At 43.5% G+C, this 18,501-nt stretch overlaps 1 protein-coding gene across 4 annotated transcripts in view; it reads right to left on the bottom strand.

Moving 5' to 3' along the window:
* IFT46 (intraflagellar transport 46) overlaps positions 1-14,894 on the bottom strand; it is a 20,711-nt gene extending 5,817 nt beyond the window's left edge. Inside the window, exons 1-8 of one of the 4 annotated variants that reach the window (XM_008062908.2) lie at positions 14,592-14,894; positions 13,989-14,085; positions 11,151-11,230; positions 7,112-7,264; positions 6,282-6,418; positions 2,598-2,672; positions 2,343-2,436; positions 1,455-1,583 (exon numbers count right to left, since the gene is read on the bottom strand). In XM_008062908.2, coding sequence (XP_008061099.1) covers positions 1,455-1,583; positions 2,343-2,436; positions 2,598-2,672; positions 6,282-6,418; positions 7,112-7,264; positions 11,151-11,195 — 633 coding nt within the window. In that variant the 5' untranslated portion in view covers positions 11,196-11,230; positions 13,989-14,085; positions 14,592-14,894. Of the gene's footprint in view, positions 1-1,454; positions 1,584-2,342; positions 2,437-2,597; positions 2,673-6,281; positions 6,419-6,831; positions 6,896-7,111; positions 7,265-11,150; positions 11,480-13,988; positions 14,086-14,591 lie in introns of those variants that run through there. The other 3 variants (XM_008062909.2, XM_008062910.2, XM_021714942.1) reach the window with 3 other exon arrangements.
* Positions 14,895-18,501: the final 3,607 nt, after the last annotated feature.

Below are 18,501 nucleotides of genomic sequence, written 5' to 3' on the forward strand. Positions count from 1 at the left end.
AGGCTGTGGTGGCCAGGAGTGGCCACTGCACTCCAGTCTGGGTGACAGAGTGAGACTCCAACTTAAAAAATAAAATAAAATAAAATAAAGGGGATAGGAAACCCTGATAGAATTTGCTGGAGCCACGAGGTGGGTACAGGTCAACAGGGCAGGAATGACCACAATGAAATACCATTTTTATACACTAGGATGGCTAGCATCAACAACAAAGTGTTGGTGAGAATGTGGAGAAACCGGAACTTTCATTCATTGTTTGTGAGATTGTAAAATGGTGTAGCCACTTGGGAAACAGTTTGGCAGTTCCTCAAATGGTTAAACACTGAGTTATCATATGGCTTGGCCATTCAATTCCTACATATTATCCAAGAGAAATAACAATGCATGTGCACATAAAAACTTGTACACAAATGTCCAAAGCATCATTATTGGTAAAAATGGAAATATCCGGTAAGTGAATAAACAAAATGTGGTATATCCATACAATGGAATATTATTCAGGCATAAAAAAGGAATGAAGTGGTTGCCAGGGTCTAGGAAGAGATGGGATAATAAGGAATGACTACCAATGGGTATGGGTTTCTTTTTCAGTTGATGAAAATATTCTAAATTAGGTAGAGGTGATGGTTGCACAATTTTGTGAACACTCTAAAAACCAGTGACTTGTACAATTTAAAAGGGCAAATTTAATGGTATGTAAATCATCTCAATAAAACTGTCGTTAAGAAAATTAGGTTGGCCAGGTTCGGTGGCTCAGCCTATAATACCAGCACTTTGGGAGGCAGAGGCGAGTGGATTGCCTGAGCCCGTGGGTTCAAGACTCATCTGGGCAACTTGGCGAGACCTCGTCTCTACAATAAATAAAAAATTAGCTGGGCATGGTAGTACACGCCTGTAGTTCCAACTACTTAGAAGGCTGAGGTGGAAGGATCATCAGAGCCCAGCAGGTTGAGGCTGCAGTGGCCAGGGGTGTGCCACTGCACTCCAGTCTGGGTGACAGAGTGAGACTCCAACTCAAAAAAAAAAAAAGAAAAGAAAAACTAGGTTGGCCCAAAGCCATAGCCATCTCTTTTTTTTTTTTTGAGTCAGTGTCTCATTCTGTTGCCCAGGCTAGAGGGCAGTGGCATGCTCATGGTCCTCGACCTGCTTGGCTCAGGCACTCCTTCTGCCTCAGCTTCCTGAGTAGCTGGAACCACAAGTGCATGCCACCATGCCTGGCTAATTTTTTTATTTATTGTAGAGACTAGGTCTTGCCAAGTTGCCCAGGCTGGTCTCTAACCTCTAGGCTCAGGGAGTCCTCCCACCCTGGCTTCCTAAAGTGCTGGGATTACAGGAGTGCGCCACCGCACCCAGTTTGTCATCCCTCTTAATAGGCATTAGGTCAACTGTACAAATGCCAATCAAGTCTCTGCTCCTGGCCTTCTCCAACTGGGGCCTATACTAGGCTTATATCTTACCGTGACATTGTGCTGCTTGGAATTCTCTGTTAACCAGAGTGAGAGCACTGTAGGGTCCGACTGCTTTGCAGAAGGTTCATCCAATACCAACAGGCCAAGGTTGTCAGGTTTTCCATCAGGATGTGGGACCTGGTTAAGAAAAAGGTAAGAAGCCGGGCTCAGTGGCTCAGCCTGTAATCCCACGCCTTGGGAGGCTGAGGTGAGTGGATTGCCTGAGCCCGCGGGTTCGAGACCCGCCTGGGCAACTTGGTGAGACCTCATCTCTACAATAAATCAAAAAATTAGCCAGGTGTGGTAGCGCACGCCTGTAGTTCCAGCTACTTGGAAAGCTGAGACAGAAGGATCGCTGGAGCCCAGCAGATCGAGACTGTGGTGGCCGGGAGCGGCTACTGCACTCTAGTCTGGGCGACAGAGTGAGACTCCAACTCAAAAAAAATAAAAAAATAAAAAGAAAAAGGTAAGAAAGCAGAGAGAAAAATGGGAGAGTCAAAACAAGGCCATGCCTGCTGTTTCCAGTAAACTCAAGAGGGAGAAGAACTCTCCTGGTTCATAATTATTACTAGTATTATAAAGCATGCTTGTTTGTTATGCTGTCCTAAGTACTATCTAGAAAAAAACACAAGATCTATAGGGGCTTAAACATAAACCTGAAGTCATGGATAATTAGGAGACAAATACATGACATGTTTTTAATATACAATGAGATAATAAAGTATTACATAACAACAATGAGTATACTTGGGAGTAGAGAGCAAGAACTCCAAAGAAATGAATATATATCAAGGTAGCCATTGCTAGTCGAAGAAATTAGATGAATTGTTGAAGTAATGGGGAGGGGGGTTCAGAAGAAACACTGAAGGAGTCATTTTTAGGATATACTGACTGTACCTTTAAGAATGCATCAATATCTCCAACAGCTGGGATGAAGTCAGGAATAAAAGGCTTCAGTTTGTGGTCCAGGTCAATCATCTGAGGTGTGTACCTAAGAGAGGTCACCAAAAGAAGGTAGAGACAGTCAGAGAAAGTTTACTATTCAGGTTAAAAAAAAAATCTAAGGAGAATGGCCCTATTTCAGACTAGAGTTAGGAAAGGTTTAGGGCAAGGTAGCGATGGTGGAGCATGGTGGGAGGTCCTACTACTCACCTACTGATGTACTGGAAGAGTTCCTTAATCTCAGCAGAAACTGGCAAATGCTCATAATCTGCAGGATCATAGGCTCTGGGGAAAGGAAAATACAGTCTGTTCAAGGTGGCCACAGAAGGCCAGGTGGGGTGGCTCACACTTGTAATCCAGCACTTTGGGAGGTTGAGGCAAGAAGACTGCTTGAGCCCAGGAGTTTGAGACCAGCCTGGGCAACATAGTGAGACCTCATCTCTACAAAGAATAAAAAGAATTAGCCAGACGTGGTGGTGAGTACTTGGAGTCTCAGCTACTCAGGAGGCTGAGGCAGAAGGCACATCAGAGCTCAGGAGGTCGAGACTGCAGTGAACCGTGATCCATGCCACTGCATTCCAACATGGGTGACAGATTGAGACCTCAAGTCAAAAAAACAAAAGAAAAGAAAAGAAAAGGTGACCAGAGAAGAGCAGAGGTGACAGAATCCCGGGTCAGCCCATGGCCACAGGGACATGACCCTGAACCTAGCTTCCACCAGCCTACATCTGCCTTTACTGGTGGCATGCAAGGTAATTTTATTTTTTTGTTAGATTAGGAAAAATAGTTTATTTAGGAAGTAGATTAGAGAGAGAGAGAGAGAGAGATTGATTCACCTCCCCAAGGTTAGAGACGGGCCAAAGCTTAGGGAAAAGCACAGCCTGGCTAGAATTCACAAAAAGCATAGTAGGGCCAGAGCTTGAAAGCATGGCTGCAAGGTAACTTTAAAGTTTATTATATATAAATATTTTTTGAGTTGGAGTCTAACTCTGTCACCCAGGCTGGAGTGCAGTGGCACGCTCATGGCCCCCACAGCCTTGACCTGCTGGGCTTAGGTGATCCTACAACCTCAGCCTTCCAAGTAGCTGGAAACACAGGTACGCACCACTACGCCCAGCTAATTTTTTAAAATTAGCTGGAAAGTTTATTATAATTATTGTTATAAATATTTTTATAATAATTATTATAATTACTCAATTATCTCTGAGTCCTGAGGACAGAGCTGCAGAAAATCCAGAACATAATTCCTTTAATGTTAAAATGTAACATAAATGGTTTTCTTTTCTTTTCTTTTTTTTAATGAAAGGGATGATGAGAAAAGATGACCAAGAGATTTTACTTTGGCATAAAAATAGTTTGCAGCAAGAAAAAAAAGACTTTTTTTTTTAGTTGGAGTCTTACTCTGTCACCCAGGCTAGAGTGTAGTGCCACACTCTTGGTCACCACAGCCTCAGCCCACTGGGCTCAGGCGATCCTTCTGCCTTAACCTTCCAAGGAGCTGGAACCACAGGCATGTGCCACCATGCCTGGCTAATTTTTTTGATTTATTGTAGAGATGAGTTCTTGCCAAGTTGCCGGGGCTGGTCTTGAAGCCCTGGCTAATTTTTTTGATTTATTGTAGAGATGAGGTCTTGCCAAGTTGCCCGGGCTGGTCTTGAACCCCTGGGCTCAGGCAATTCTCTCACCTCTGCATCCCAGAATGCTGGGATTACAGGCGTGAGCCACCGCACCTGGCAAAAAAGATATGCTTTTGATAGTGTTATTTATAAAAATAATACATTGAAGACAAATAAAATATCCAACATTTGGGAGATAATTAGGCATGTTAAATTGTACATTGCATAGTTATTAAAAAGTACTTGTGCCAGGCTCGGTGGCTCAGCCTGTGATCCCAGCACTTTGGGAGGCCAAGGTGAGTGGATTGCTTGAGCCCGCGGGTTCGAGACCCGCCTGGGCTACTTGGCGAGATCTCATCTCTACAATAAATCAAAAATTAGCCGGGGGTGGTAGTGCACGCCTGTAGTTCCAGTTACTTGGAATGCTGAGGCAGAGGGATCCCCGGAGCCCAGCACGTCAAGGCTGCAGTGGCCGGGAGTGTGCCACTGCACTCCAGTCTGGGTGACACAGTGAGACTCCAATACACACACACACACACACACACACACACACACACAAAGTACTTGTACTGATAGATGAAAATGTATATAGCAAAAAAAGTACAACACATAACATTAATTACAATTAAGTAAACTGTAATGAACATTGGCAAAGTACAGAAGTGAGTTGGAAGGTTATTAATTAGGTTCTTCTGGGAGGACTTGTTTAACAGAAAAACTGAAATATATTAGTGACTTAAAATTTATATTTCCCCAGGTCATAATTAACAGAAATAGGATATGATCATGAAATAGAATGAGAAGCATGGGAGATCAGGCTGGGATTAGACATTTGTTTCATTGATTTACAGCAGGTGGATAAACCAAAGATACCTACTTTTTATTTTTAGTAAGCTACTTTAATAAATGATGCATGCTCATGATATAAAATAAGTTAATAAACATATACAGTGAAAAGTGTCCCACTCCTGTGTCCTTGCCACCAAGTTCCTTTCCCAAAGGTGATTTCACTATTATTACTAGTTGCTAGTATGTCCTTCCAGAGGCAGTCTGTGTAATATGTGTTTCATACACATGGTAGCACAGCATAAACACTCTTCTGTGCCTTTTTCAGTTTTTTTTAAATTAGGAAATTGACAATCACCTTTCTTCAGTTTAACCATATCTCTTGAAGACAGCTCTTTATCAGCGCAGAGAGAGCTGCCTCCTACTTTTCAATGAATAGATAGAATTCTGCAGATTGGTAATGCTGTCATTTATTTAACCAGGAATGCTATTGTAAGCAGGCAGGTCTCAGAATCCATTTTGATAAAAACCTATAGGAGTTGGTCATGATTAATGCAGGACCAGTGCTGGACAGGATGTGGAGACTTTTTAAGCATCATCCAGGAACATTCTGCCTCAATGTGGGCTCCTGAAGAACATCTTCCCTACCTGGCCAAAAAGGATCTGAGCCCAAAATAGAAACGCTTGTGTGCATGTATACTGTTTCTGAGCCAAAAAACATTTCTGATAGCACAAGTGATGTTACAGGACTGGATGAGGCCATAGAGCCAGAAAGTAATGAAAACTCATTAGGTTGGGTTTCTGAGACATCCGAAAATCCTGACAGAGGAAATCAAAAGAGTTGCTAGAATTTCACTTCTTACTGACATCCTCCCAGTCCCGTGTTTTTGTTTTTGTTTTTGTTTTTTTGAGTTGGAGTCTCACTCTGTAGTCCAGGCTGGAGTGCAATGGAACACTCACAGCCACCACAAGCTTTGACCTGCTGGGCTCAGGTGATCCTTCCGCCTCAGCCTTCCAAGTAGCTGGAACTAAAGGCACGTGCCACCACACCCAGCTAATGTTTCGATTTATTGTAGAGATGAGATCTTGCCATGTTGCCTAGGCTGGTCTCAAACCTGTGAGCTCAGGCAATCCTCTCACATCGGCCTCCCAAAGTGCTGAGATTACAGGCATGAGCCACCACGCCTGGCATTAGTCCTGTGTTTTGTTTTGTTGTTTTTTTTTTTGAGTTGGAGTCTCACTCTGCCGCCCAGACTGGAGTACAGTGGCCGCTCCCGGCCACCGCAGCCTCGACCCGCTGGGCTCCGGCGATCCTTCCGCCTCAGCCCTCTGAGTAGCCGGAATTACAGGCACGCGCTACCACGCCCGGCTGATTTTTTGATTTATTGTAGAGATGAGGTCTCGCTGCCCAGGCGGGTCACGAAAGTCCTGTGTTTTAAAGGAGGTATTTCCCCCTTGATTTGGACATGCTTGGCAAGGGGTCTTTCCTCACCCTTGCAGCGGGGATCCATGCTCATCATCATCATCCTCATCAGAATCAGTCTCAGATGAGTCATCATCGTCGTCATCATCGTCATCATTTTCACTAAAGCCCCACTGAGGTGTCAACTGCGAGGGTTTCTTCTTCTCCTGAGACAGGGCAGGGGAGGCATAGAAAGATTCACATAAAGAAAAATTTAATGTGGCTTTGCCTGGTTCTCTATTGCTCCAACCAACAGCCCCCACACCTGGCACCTAGTCACCAGAGAAAGAAGGTGGCACTTCTCAGAAGGGGCTTAAGAGAGCTGCTCCTGCTCGACTACGTATGGGGTCCCCACCTTCTATAACCATATTCCATGTCTCTGCTGGAGCCTGGGGTATAAATTCTAACCACTTTATATCTATTACTTAGGAATCTGAGATCTCTGCATAAACTTTATTCAAGTGTCTTCAGTCCTAAAACCTAGGGACTTCTGAAGAAGAGGATGACAATTCTAAATATTTTGGGAGAAAATGCAGGAAGATGAAGTGAGGAAGAGAAATGAAACTTTCTTTATACTCACAAAGATCATAGGAAGGAAATCTAGTATTTAATTTGCAAGACTGCTCAGAGTAAGCTGCTGGAAACTATCAAAAGAAGAAAGTTCATAGTCAACCCAATGCCTGAATTCTGACCAGCAGTTCCAGAAATGACAGCCTTTCTATTTTCCTTCACTGATGTTTCTCTTGATGGGTTATCTGACCTACTTGTATCTCCCCTCCCTTCCTGTAAGCGTTAAATGCAATGAATATACATTCCAGCTCGAGACTAGCGGCTCTGTTGTTCTGGGCATTACAACCTACCTTTCTGAGCTTCTGGCTCTCTAGGTACCATCCCACCCTCTCAAATCCATGACAAGGGATCTGGTGGTGGCTGAGACTTGCAGGGGCAGGTGGGATGGGGTCCAGGTCTTTGTCTCTGTGGCCCGGAGCCTGTGGCATGCCTTCCCTTAGCACCTGAAGGATGACCAATTGGCCCCCTTTAAAAGTGGGCTGTGAAAGTTTGATTTCCATATGCCATATGGCTTAATGTTTAGTTCCAGTATTTAAAAATTACTTGGCCATTGCCTTACTAGACTGTGGTATGGCCATGTGCTCTCTGAGCTATGGCTGTCATCATGTTTCCTGGCTTTGGCCCCCTCTTCTACCTTGGGGAGATGAATCTCCTCTCTCTCTCCAATTTACTTTCTAAATAAACTCTATTGTCTAATCTAAAAAAAAAACTAAATAAAAATTACTTAATGCTTCTTTCTTCTTCTTCTTCCTTTTTTTTTTTTTTTTCTTGAGTTAGAGTTTCACTCTGTCACCCAGGCTGGAGTACAGTGGCACGGTCACAGACACCCCCAGTGCGAACATGCTGAGCTCTGGAAATCCTTCTGCCTCAGACTTCCAAATAGCCAGCACTATAGGTGAGTGCTACCACGCCCAGATAAATTTTTTTTATTTATTGTAGAGACGAGGTCTTGCTAAATTGCCCAGGCTGGTCTTGAATCCGCGGGCCCAGGAAATTCACCCGCCTCGGCCTCCCAAAGTGCTGGGATTACAGGCTGAGCCACTGAGTCCAGCCTTTTTTTTTTTTTTTTTTTTTTTTTTTTTTACTTAATGTTTCTTTTATGGTAAAGCAGCTACTGGCACACAAAATTGTGACATGTTACAGCACATCAAAAACTGCTTTTGGCTCCTAGTCTCGGCCGCAAAAGCAAGATGACAAAGGGAACATCATCGTTTGGAAAGTGTCGCAAGAAGACACACACACTATGCCACCACTGTGGCTCTAAAGCCTACCACCTTCAGAAGTTGACCTGTGGCAAACGTGGCTACCTTGCCAAGCACAAGAGAAGGTATAACTAGAATACCAAGGTGAAAAGATGAAATACCACTAAGACTAGTCAAAAGAGGCAGCTAAAAATTGTATACCACAGATTCAGGCATGGATTCCATGAAGGAACGACACTTAAACCCGAAGGCAGCGGTTGCAGCATCCAGTTCATCTTAAGAATTTCAACAATTAGTCATGCAATAAATGTTCTGGTTTTAAAAATATGTTTAAAAAAACTGTTTTTGGTCATATTTTCCCCTAAGAATAAAAGATTTATTATTTACAAATAAAAATATACACTAACTAATCTATAATATACATGACATAATAAAAAAACAGTTGCAGAATTTATTCAGTGACTATGCCTTATTGGTATATAATTGATAAGATACTTCTAGAGTATTCTTTCTTAATTCAAGATTTGCCAAAATTATTCTTAGTCAAATGAGAAGTTATTCTAGCAAAGGAAACTTCTAAGAATATTGATTGTTGGCCAGGCCCAGTAGATCATGCCTGTAATCCCAGCACTCTAGGAGGCCAAGGCAGAAGGATTGCCTGAGGCCAGGAGTTCCAGACCAGCCTGGGCAACACAGCAAGACCCTGTCTTTACAAAAACATTTTTAAAAGTAGCTGGGTGTGGTAGTGCATACCTGTAGCCCTGGAAGCTTGGGAGGATTGCTTGAGCCCAGCAGTTTGTGCCATAATTGAGCCACTGCACTCCAGCCGGGGCAACAGAGTAAGACTCTGACTCAAAAAAAAAAAAAAAAAAAAGATTATTCAGAAGTAGATCCTTTCTGCTGATTCTGGGTGCATACTAAACTGGAAAGACAAATGAACCTTGGATACTGACCACACCATAAAGACTACAAGAATTTACAGTGGATATAGAAAACATAAAAGCAGAGGACTTCATAAGCCACAGACAAATGCCTAAGAAATTACCTTCGGTACAAGATGTTAGAACACAAATCATGGAGTGGGACCACTTTAAAATGTTATCTTTTAGGCTTTCTATGAAATCAGTCTATATCACCACAGCTTTCTATATTACTTCAAATATTCTTTCCCTGAGTTTTCAAAGCTCCCGTTCTCAAAGGACCATTAAAATATAACCGTTGGGCTAGGCACAATAGCTCATGCCTATAATCCCAGCATTTTAGGAGTCCCAGGTGAGAGGACTACCTGAGCTCAGGAAATTGAGACCAGCCTGGGCAACATGGCGAGACTGCATCTCTATAAAAAATAAATAAAAAAGCCGAGTATGGTGGCATGTGCCTATAGTCCTAGCTATATAGAAGGCTGAAGTCTGCCTGAACCCAGTGGGTCGAGACTGCGGTGGCTGTGATCGTGCCACTATACTCCACTTCAGCCTGGGTGACAGAGTAAGACTCTGACTCATTTAAAAAAAAAAGGCTGGGCTTGGTGGCTCAGCCTGTAATCCCAGCACTTTGGGAGGCCGAGGCGAGTGGATTACCTCAACCCGTGGGTTTGAGACCCACCCGGGCAACTTGGCGAGACCATGTCTCTACAATAAAAAAAAAAAAATTAGCCAGGCGTGGTAGCGCGTGCCTGTAGTTCCGGCTACTTGGAAGGCTGAGGTGGAAGGATCACCTGAGCCCAGCAGGTCAAGGCTGCGGTGGCTGGAAGTGTGCCACTGCACTCCAGTCTGGGTGACAGAGTAAGACTCCAATTTAAAAAAAAAAGCCAGGCACGATGGCTCAAGCCTGTAATCCCAGCCCTTTGGGAGGCTGAGGTGAGAGGTCTGCCTAAACCCACGGGTTCAAGGACAGCCTGGGCAGCTTGGTGAGACCTCATCTCTTCAATAAATGAAAAAATTAGCCAGGCTCCAAGGGTTCAAGAATAGCCTGGGCAGCTTGGTGAGACTTCATTTCTACAATAAATGAAAAATTTGCCAGGCACAGTAGCACACGTCTGTAGTTCTGGCTACTTGGAAGATTGAGGCGAAAGGATCACCTGAGCCCAGCAGGTCGATGGTGGGGTGGCCGTGAGCGTGCCTCTGCACTCCAGCCTGGGTGACAGAGTGAGACTTCAACTCAGAAAAAAAAAAAAACAAGACTGCATCATGTGCTAACACTGAACACAAATGGCTGTGAAGAGAGCACATGTACAATTCTAAGGTCTTACCTGGCTAAAGGTGTAAGCATCTTGCTATCCTTCTTAGAGAAACAGAGTGATTCTCTAGGTTCACAGAATAATAGGAAAGGGACACCTGGGTCTTGAGATGTCAAAATTAAAATTTCTTTCACAAAATACTGGCAGTATTACAAGTGTTGACAATAAAAAATGCCTAGACCAATAATCCCAAACCTGCTTTATCTTAAGAATTATTTGGACTGCTTCCTAAAAATATAAATTCCCAGACTTCCACCTTCAAGATTCTGGGTGGGGACTGGGACTCTGCATTTTAAAAAATGTAACCCAAGAATGTTGCCTGAGCCCAGGAGTTCAAGACCAGCCTGGGCAACATGGTGAGACCTCATCTATACAATAAATAAAAAAATTAGCCAGGCGTGGTAGAGTGTACTTATAGTCCCAGTTACTTGGGAGGCTGAGGTGGATCGCCTGAGCCAGCAGGTCAAGGCTGAGGTAGCCTTGATCATGTCACTGCACTCCAGCCTAGGCAATAGAGTGAGGCCCCAAATCAAAAAAAGAAAGAAAGAAAGAAAGAAACAGAAAAATATGTGCCCTAGTTGATTCTTAAGATCAGTAAAGTTTGTGAAACACTGGCCTATATTTGATGAAACCCCTTATCAAAAAGTCAGCCATAACAGTACACTTTATTTCCAAAGAGTTTCCTCCATGAGCTCAAAAGTACCCAACTACTAGAAGTAAGTGTCAAGAAATGTTTACTGGTGTCATTTCTTTTTTTTAAGTAGGATTTATTGAGAGGACAAAAAAAAGCTCCCACACTGGGAGGGGACCTGAGGGGTTGTCCTGGTGTCATTTCTAACTATCAAAAACCTAAAGCAGAAATTCTACAAGAAACTGTAGGTTTTACTGCACCTTGTTATGTTCCTCTTCAAATTCATCACTGCTGTTATCAGCCATAGTCTTGTGAGGAAGACAGGCAGAACGAGGAGGTCCTTAGAAGAAAAGTTTGCTCTTTAGGTTATTGTTAAATGATTTTTATGGTAACTATTATTCATTTATGATAGTTAATGCTCCAGCCATTTTATGGAACAGGGTTCATCAGAATATCTAGCTAAAAGACAGGAGACTGAATTCTAGTCATGACTGTCAATTTAATTCAAGATATATTTACTAAACTTTACTGTGCTTAAGGTATTGGGCCAGATATTATACTAATCAATTATCTGCCATTACATAAATAAACTTCGCCCTTAGTTTATACACTAGTAAAATGAGGTTGGGAACTAAGAAAATCTTGCCCTAAGTGACATTTTTTTTTTTCCTGGATGAAAAACATCCTCAAAGGGAAATGTTTTGCTGATGTGGAAAAAGTGATGAAACAAAAAATGGCAGAAGCATTAAAAGGCATCAAAATTGATGAGTTCAAAAACTGAGCAGTGGAAAAAGCATCTTGATAGGTGTATTACATCAAACAGAGAGTACTTTCAAGGTGACTGAAATTTAAACATGTAGGAATAAATATACAATTTTTAATAAATAAATTGTGCTTTTGGGGGGTCCCCCATAAGGTATTAACTGGCATGAAAACACACTAAATGATTTCTAAATCAAATACATGCAAATTAAACACCAATTTTTGGCTTACAAAATTAGCCCATACTGAAAACAAATTATAATGTTTGCAGCTGGCAAGAGTATATACATACTCAAGTCAAAAACCTAGGTTGCTAGGTATATACCCCAAAGAATCGAAAATAAGGACTCAAACAGACACTTGCATTCCTCTGTTCACAGCAGCATTACTCATAATACCCAAAGGCGGAAACAACCCAAGTGACCATTAATAGATACATGAATAAACAAAATGTGGTATATACATGCAATGGAGTTAAAAAGGAAATTCAACACATGCTACAACATGGCTGAACCTTGAAAACATTATGCTAAGGGAAACAAGTCAGCAGCAAAAGGACCAACATAGTACGATTTCACTTAGTGACGAAGTAGAACAGTGGGAACCTGGGACTGGGGGGAGCGAGGAGTTGGGAGTCATTGGTTACAGGGTACAGAATTTCTGTTTGGGATGGTGAAAAAGTTCTGGAAATAGGTAGTGAAGATAGTTACACAACATTGTAAATGTTATTGATACCACTTAATTGTACATTTTTAAATGGTTATATTTATATTTTTGCATCACAACAAACAAAAACCCTGGGTGTCATCCTTGATTCCTAACTCAAGAGGCAAATCAATCATCTGCAAGTCTCATCGATTCTACAACAATATATCTTGCACTGTATTTCCTCTTTTCTCTCTTCTCAACTCCTCACCAGAGTCCAAGCTACTGCCATCTCCACTCAGCCACTGCAACACTCCCTCCAACTGTCCTCACATTCAACTTTGAGCCTTTCAACCCATTCCACATGTGAGAGCAATGCAGCCTCCAAAGCTCAGCTTGTGACACTCTGCCTCCCTCTCTGATCTGACCATATACTAGTCCTCTACCATACATTGGATCCTTCTCATCTTTTAGTCTCACTTGTCACCTCCTTAGGTCTTTCCTGATCACCCTATGAAAAGTAGGTCCCTGGCTGGGCTTGGTGGCTCAGCCTGTAATCCCAGCACTTTGGGAGGCTGAGGCGAGTGGATTGCCTGAGCCCACGGGTTCATGACTAGCCTGGGCAACTTGGTGAGACCTCGTCTCTACAACAAATCAAAAATTAGCTGGGCATGGTAGCATGCGCCTGCAGTTCTGGCTACTTGAAAGGCTGAGGCGGAAGGATCGCCAGAGCCCAGTGGGTTGACGCTGGGGTGGCTGTGAGTGTGCCACAGCACTCCAACCTGGGCCACAGAGACAGACTCCAACTCAAAAAAAAAAAAAAAGAAAAGAAAATTAGGTTTCCTTCCCCCACACAGCAAACAATTTGCCTCTATCAATGCACTTACCTTACCACATTTGTAATTATGTTAGTTTGTTGATTTGTCACCTGTCTCCCATGATTGCAAGCATCAGAATGGTGGGGACATTGTATCATTTGATACTATATACCCAGTGTCAGGCATAAAGCTGACACACAGTAGGCATTTAAAAATGTTTGTCGACTGCCGGGAGCAGTGGCTCACGCCTGTAATCTCAACACTTTGGGAGGTGGAGGCGAGAAGATTGCCTGAGCTCAGAGGTTCGAGAGCAGCCTGAACAACATGGTGAACCCTCATCTTCTACAATAAATTAAAACATTATCTGGGAGTGGTGGCACATGCCTGTGGTTCTAGCTACTTGAAAGGCTGAGGTGGAAGGATTGCCTGAGCCTGGCAGGTGGAGGCTGAGGTGGCCGTGAACGTGCCACTGCACTCGAGCCTGGGTGACAGAGTGAGACTCCAACACGACACAAAAAGTTTGTTGAATAAATAAATGGTATCCAGCCCTCTAAAAATAATCCATTGACATTCTGTTGGGGTTGCAAGTTACAGGCAGGTTATGAAGCGTCTTCAAAACTGAGAAAAACATGTTTGGAACACCGGGTAGACTGTGAGCAAATACGAAGTAAATGGAGACAGGGTTGATTGGGAAAGATCCTGCAATCTGGGAGGCTGTGATCCCCGCCCCCCATAACTAACTAGAGAACAAACAATGGCAAGTGACATAAATTGACTCTGAAAGGCAGCATTTGCTTCTATAAAATAGGTACTTGTTGAAGAAATCCATGAATCCTCTGAGATCCAGCCCTCTTCTTTCATCTTCGTTCCTACCTGGACGTCTTGGGGTTGGAGTATAAATACATGCAACCTCTTCAGGGTCATCAATCTCTAGCCGCTCATCATACGTCTGGTTTTCAACAATCTTGGTCTAAACAGAAGGAGACATGATTACCAGCTCCTGTCACCGGGCATCAAGCACTCTGCCGGGAGCTACGTCCAAAACAGCATCGGCTCCTCTTCCTCACCCAAGACACCGGTTTGATGACATGAAACCTTCGCCCCCACCCAAACGTTTCTGAAGGTTTCCTGGGCCCAGGTCAAGAGGTGAAGTCTCGAAAAAGTCCTGTCCTGGGGCTACCTCCGGGGTGGGGGAAGTCCCCGAAAAGAGGGTAAATTCCAGTCTCGTGGTCCCACCCAATAATCCCGAAACCATCACCCCATCTCCACCCCCGTTCTGTAGATCGGTTCCCACTTAAGCTTCTTGAGGAATGATGGAAGCAGAACGGTTGGGTGGGTGGTGGTTGGGGCAAGGACGCAGGGGCGGTTACCACGGAGATGGGAAAAGGGAACGGAACGGGGGAAGGGGCAGCCTCCTAAATTCCTCTTGGGAGGGAGGGAGGCGGATCCCTTTTTGCTGGGGTGAGTACGAATTACCTGTAGCCCCTCTGAATCCGTCTCCTCTAAATGGAAAGAACCCCAGCCTAGGGCTGAGGTCTCACTCCAAAGTCAGGCCAGGCCACTTCAGGGATTCCACCGGGCGCAACTGTCTTGTTGTCAGTCGCTAGGCAAAAAAAAAAAAAAAAAAAAAAAAAAATCGCGAGATTTGCCTTCACTCTCGTGAGACCACTTCCACTCACTCGCACGTTCCGCCTCTTGCCGCGAAGGACCTCTACGCGCAGGAAGAAGATCCAGGGACGCTCTCGAGCCTCTCTAGGCGACCAAGTCGCCCGTTTGTCTTTGGTTTCTTAAATGCGTCTGTTGCGGCATCTAGCGGCGGCGGGTGGCAAAGCCGGCTGATGAATTTCGACTCGTGTAGTTAGCCCTCCGGTCTGGAAACTGGGTGTGCGTGCTTTCCCCAGGACAAGAATCACTGAATATGCAGTCCTCCCTAGATCAGTCTTAGCTAGTTTTAGACACACTCTTCAGGGGATATTCTCCGGCAGTTTATACGTCCTCTTATAGCATTTATATTAACATCATAATCTTTTCCTCTACAGTGTCTATGGCACGAGAAGACCTATACTAACATGTCATTCCTTGTGTTTCTGAGATTCATATTCATCTCTGTGACTTGTCTTTTTATTTGCTGAAGAACTCTGGGCTTCTTTAAGACTTTAAGGCAGGGTCTTTGTATAATTAATTTTTAAACTCTTCGTTTTGCCGGTATGTTGCATAAATTAGACACATTATTATTTTGGAGGGGCTTCAACAAAATTAGGCACTTAAAAAATGTTCGTTGGGTGAATAAATCAAGGAATGGGTGAATGAAGACGTAGAGAACAAATATTTAAAAACTATAGCCATAATTAATTTTGGGAATCAGAGAGAGAGAAACAAAAGAATATTGGAAATTTGACCCTGAAAACCTGCCAGAAGAAAACAAAGTATCTTTTAAAAAAAAGAGACACCTCTTCTGAGAAACTTATAGTTTAAAATGGAACTGCAAACTTTTTTTATTTTTGTGATCTATTACTGCTGTTAATAATGGGTTGAGGGCTGGGATCAGTGACTCAGCCTGTAATCCCAGCATTTTGGGAGGCAGAGGTGAATGGATTGCCTGCGCCCGTGGGGTTGAGACCAGCAACTTGGTGAGACCTCGTCCTCATCTCTACAATAAATCAAAAATTAGCCGGGCGTGGTAACGCCCGCCTGAAGTTCCAGCTACTTGGAAGGCTGAGGTGGAAGGATCACCAGAGCCCAACATGTCATTGTTGGGGTGGTCGTGAGTGTGCCACTGCACTCCAGCCTGGGTGATGGAGCAAGACTCCAACTCAAAATAATAATAATAATAATAATAATAATAATAATAGGCTAGGTAGAAACACTTAGATCAGATACTCTAATTTACTTCATAATCTTATGATTCAGATGTTGCTGCCAATTTACAGATTAGGTAATTGAGGCTTAGAGAGTTAAAGTAACTTACCAAAATCACTTGGCTAATAAGTGCTAAAAACAGGAGTCAAACATAGCTCAGTCTGATTCCTAAGTCTCTGATTTTAGCCATTTTGATATTCTGCCTCTAGGGTACTCCTTGCAAAGCATGTCTGCAGGGATGCTTTTTTTCCTGTAGTTTCATTCAGCTAATGTTCTGTTTCCAAAGAGTCAATATCAATTGATCTTTACTAACCTTCTTAGGTTCATATTAGAGGCCCTGGAAGTTGCCACAATAGGGCAATACTTTCTAATAGGATTTCACCTTTTAAAAAATAGAATGTGGCTAGGCATGTTGGTTCTCACTTGTAATCCCAGCACTTTGGGAGGCGAAGGTGGAAGGATTGCTTGAGCCCAGATGTTCAAGACCAGCCTGGGCAACATAGCTAGGCCTTGTCTCTACAAAAAATTAAAAATTTAGCTGTGTGGTTGTGTGTGCCTGTAGTCCCAGCTACTCAGAAGGCTGATGCAGGAAGATCACTTGAGCCCAGGAATTAGAGACTTCGATGAGCAGTGATCATGCCACTGCACTCCAGCTTGGGTAACAGAGTGAGATCCCTACTCAGATAAAGACAAATAGAATTTGTTAATCTTTTTAAAATGTGTACTTTTTGTTAAAAAAATTAAAATAACTTTACCCCATAGATATGTATAATTGTTATGTGTCAATTAAAACTAAAAATACAGTTTGACATGTATCCTTCTAGACATGTAAAGTTTTGAACTATTTCAGCTTTCTAAAGATTCTATCAGAAGGCAATTGGAGAGGGAATCGACAGGGGTAAGAGGGGGAAGTCTGTTATGTAGGACTTAAGAGCATAGTCCAAAGCTGAGCAGCCTTTGTGTGAATCCTGGCTTTTCTACTCTCTGGCCATGACACCTCTGGTAGGACAGTTTTCCTTTCTATGCCTTGATTTCTTCACATGTAAAATGGAGATAATAATGGTACCTATCTCAGAGAATTCTTGTGAGGATTAAATGAAATAATCTGTATGAAGAAGTTAGAGTAATGCCTGGTACATTGTAAGTATTCAATAAATGCTAAAGGATATACAGGAGATATAGAGAAACAATATGTTTTTGTTTGTTTTTAGTTAGAGTCTCACTCTGTCACCCAGGCTGGAGTGCAGTGGCATGCTCATGGCCACTGCAGCCTCAATCTTCTGGGCTCAGGTGATCCTTCACCTCAGCCTTCCAAGTACTGGAACTAGGTGCATGTCACCATGCCCGACTGAATTTTTTTTTTAATTTATTGTAGAGACGAAGTCAGGCCAAGTTGCCCAGGCTGGTCTTGAACCCCTGGGCTCAGGCAGTCCTCTTGCCTCAGCCTCTCAAAGTGTTGGAGTTACAGGCATGAGCTACCGCGCCCGTTGACAATGTGTTTTAATGGGAAAAGCTGAACTTGAATCCTACCTCTACCACTTACTGGTTGTATGAGTTTGGGCAAATGCTTCACTTCTTTGATCCTCAGTGTCTTTATCTATATTGTTGTAAAGAGTTAGACCTAACAAGTGTAAAGTACCTGATACAAAATAAGCACTTAATAAAAAATTGCAGGCCAGGTGCAGTGACTCACACCTGTAGTCCCAGCACTTTGGAAGGCAGAGATGAGAGGACATTTGAGCCTAGGAATTTGAGACCAGCCTAGACAAGATAGCAAGACCTTGTCTCCAGAAAAAATTAAAAAATGAACCAGGTATGGTGACGCACACCTGCAGTCCCAGCTACTTGGGAGACTGAGGCAGAAGGATTACCTGAGCCCAAGCAGTCAGAGTTGCAGTGAGCCATGGTTTGTGCCACTGCACTCCAGCTTGGGCAACGTGAGATCCCTAACTAAAAAACAAACCAAAAGGCCTGGTGCAGTGGCTTACACCTATAATACCAGCACTTTGGGAGGCAGAGGCAAGAGGATTGCCTGAACCCCTGGGTTAGAGACCAGCCCAGGCAATTTGGCAAGGCCTCATCTCTACAATAAATCAAAAAATAATCTGGGCATGATGCTGCACACTCATAGTTCCAGCTACTTGGAAGGTGGAGGTGGAAGGATCACCTGAGTCCAGCAGGTCGAGGCTGTGGTGGCTGTGAGCGTGGCACTCTAGCCTGGGCGACAAAGTGAGAGGCTCCAACTCAAAAAAAAAAAAAAAAAAAAGCCGGGCTTGGTGGCTCAGCCTGTAATCCCAATGCTTTGGGAGGCTGAAGTGAGTGGATTGCCTGAGCCCGCAGGTTCGAGACCCGCCTAGGCAACTTGGCGAGACCTCATCTCTACAATAAATCAAAAATTAGCCGGGCGTGGTAGCATGTTCCTGTAGTTCCAGCTATTTGGAAGGCTGAGACAGAAGAATTGCTGGAACCCAGCAGGTCAAGGCTGCAGTGTCCGGGAGCAGCCACTGCACTCCAATCTGGATGACAG

The sequence above is a fragment of the Carlito syrichta genome, unplaced genomic scaffold, assembly GCF_000164805.1.
Source record: "Carlito syrichta isolate Samal-C Ts95f unplaced genomic scaffold, Tarsius_syrichta-2.0.1 Scaffold305880, whole genome shotgun sequence".
Taxonomy (NCBI): domain Eukaryota; kingdom Metazoa; phylum Chordata; class Mammalia; order Primates; family Tarsiidae; genus Carlito; species Carlito syrichta.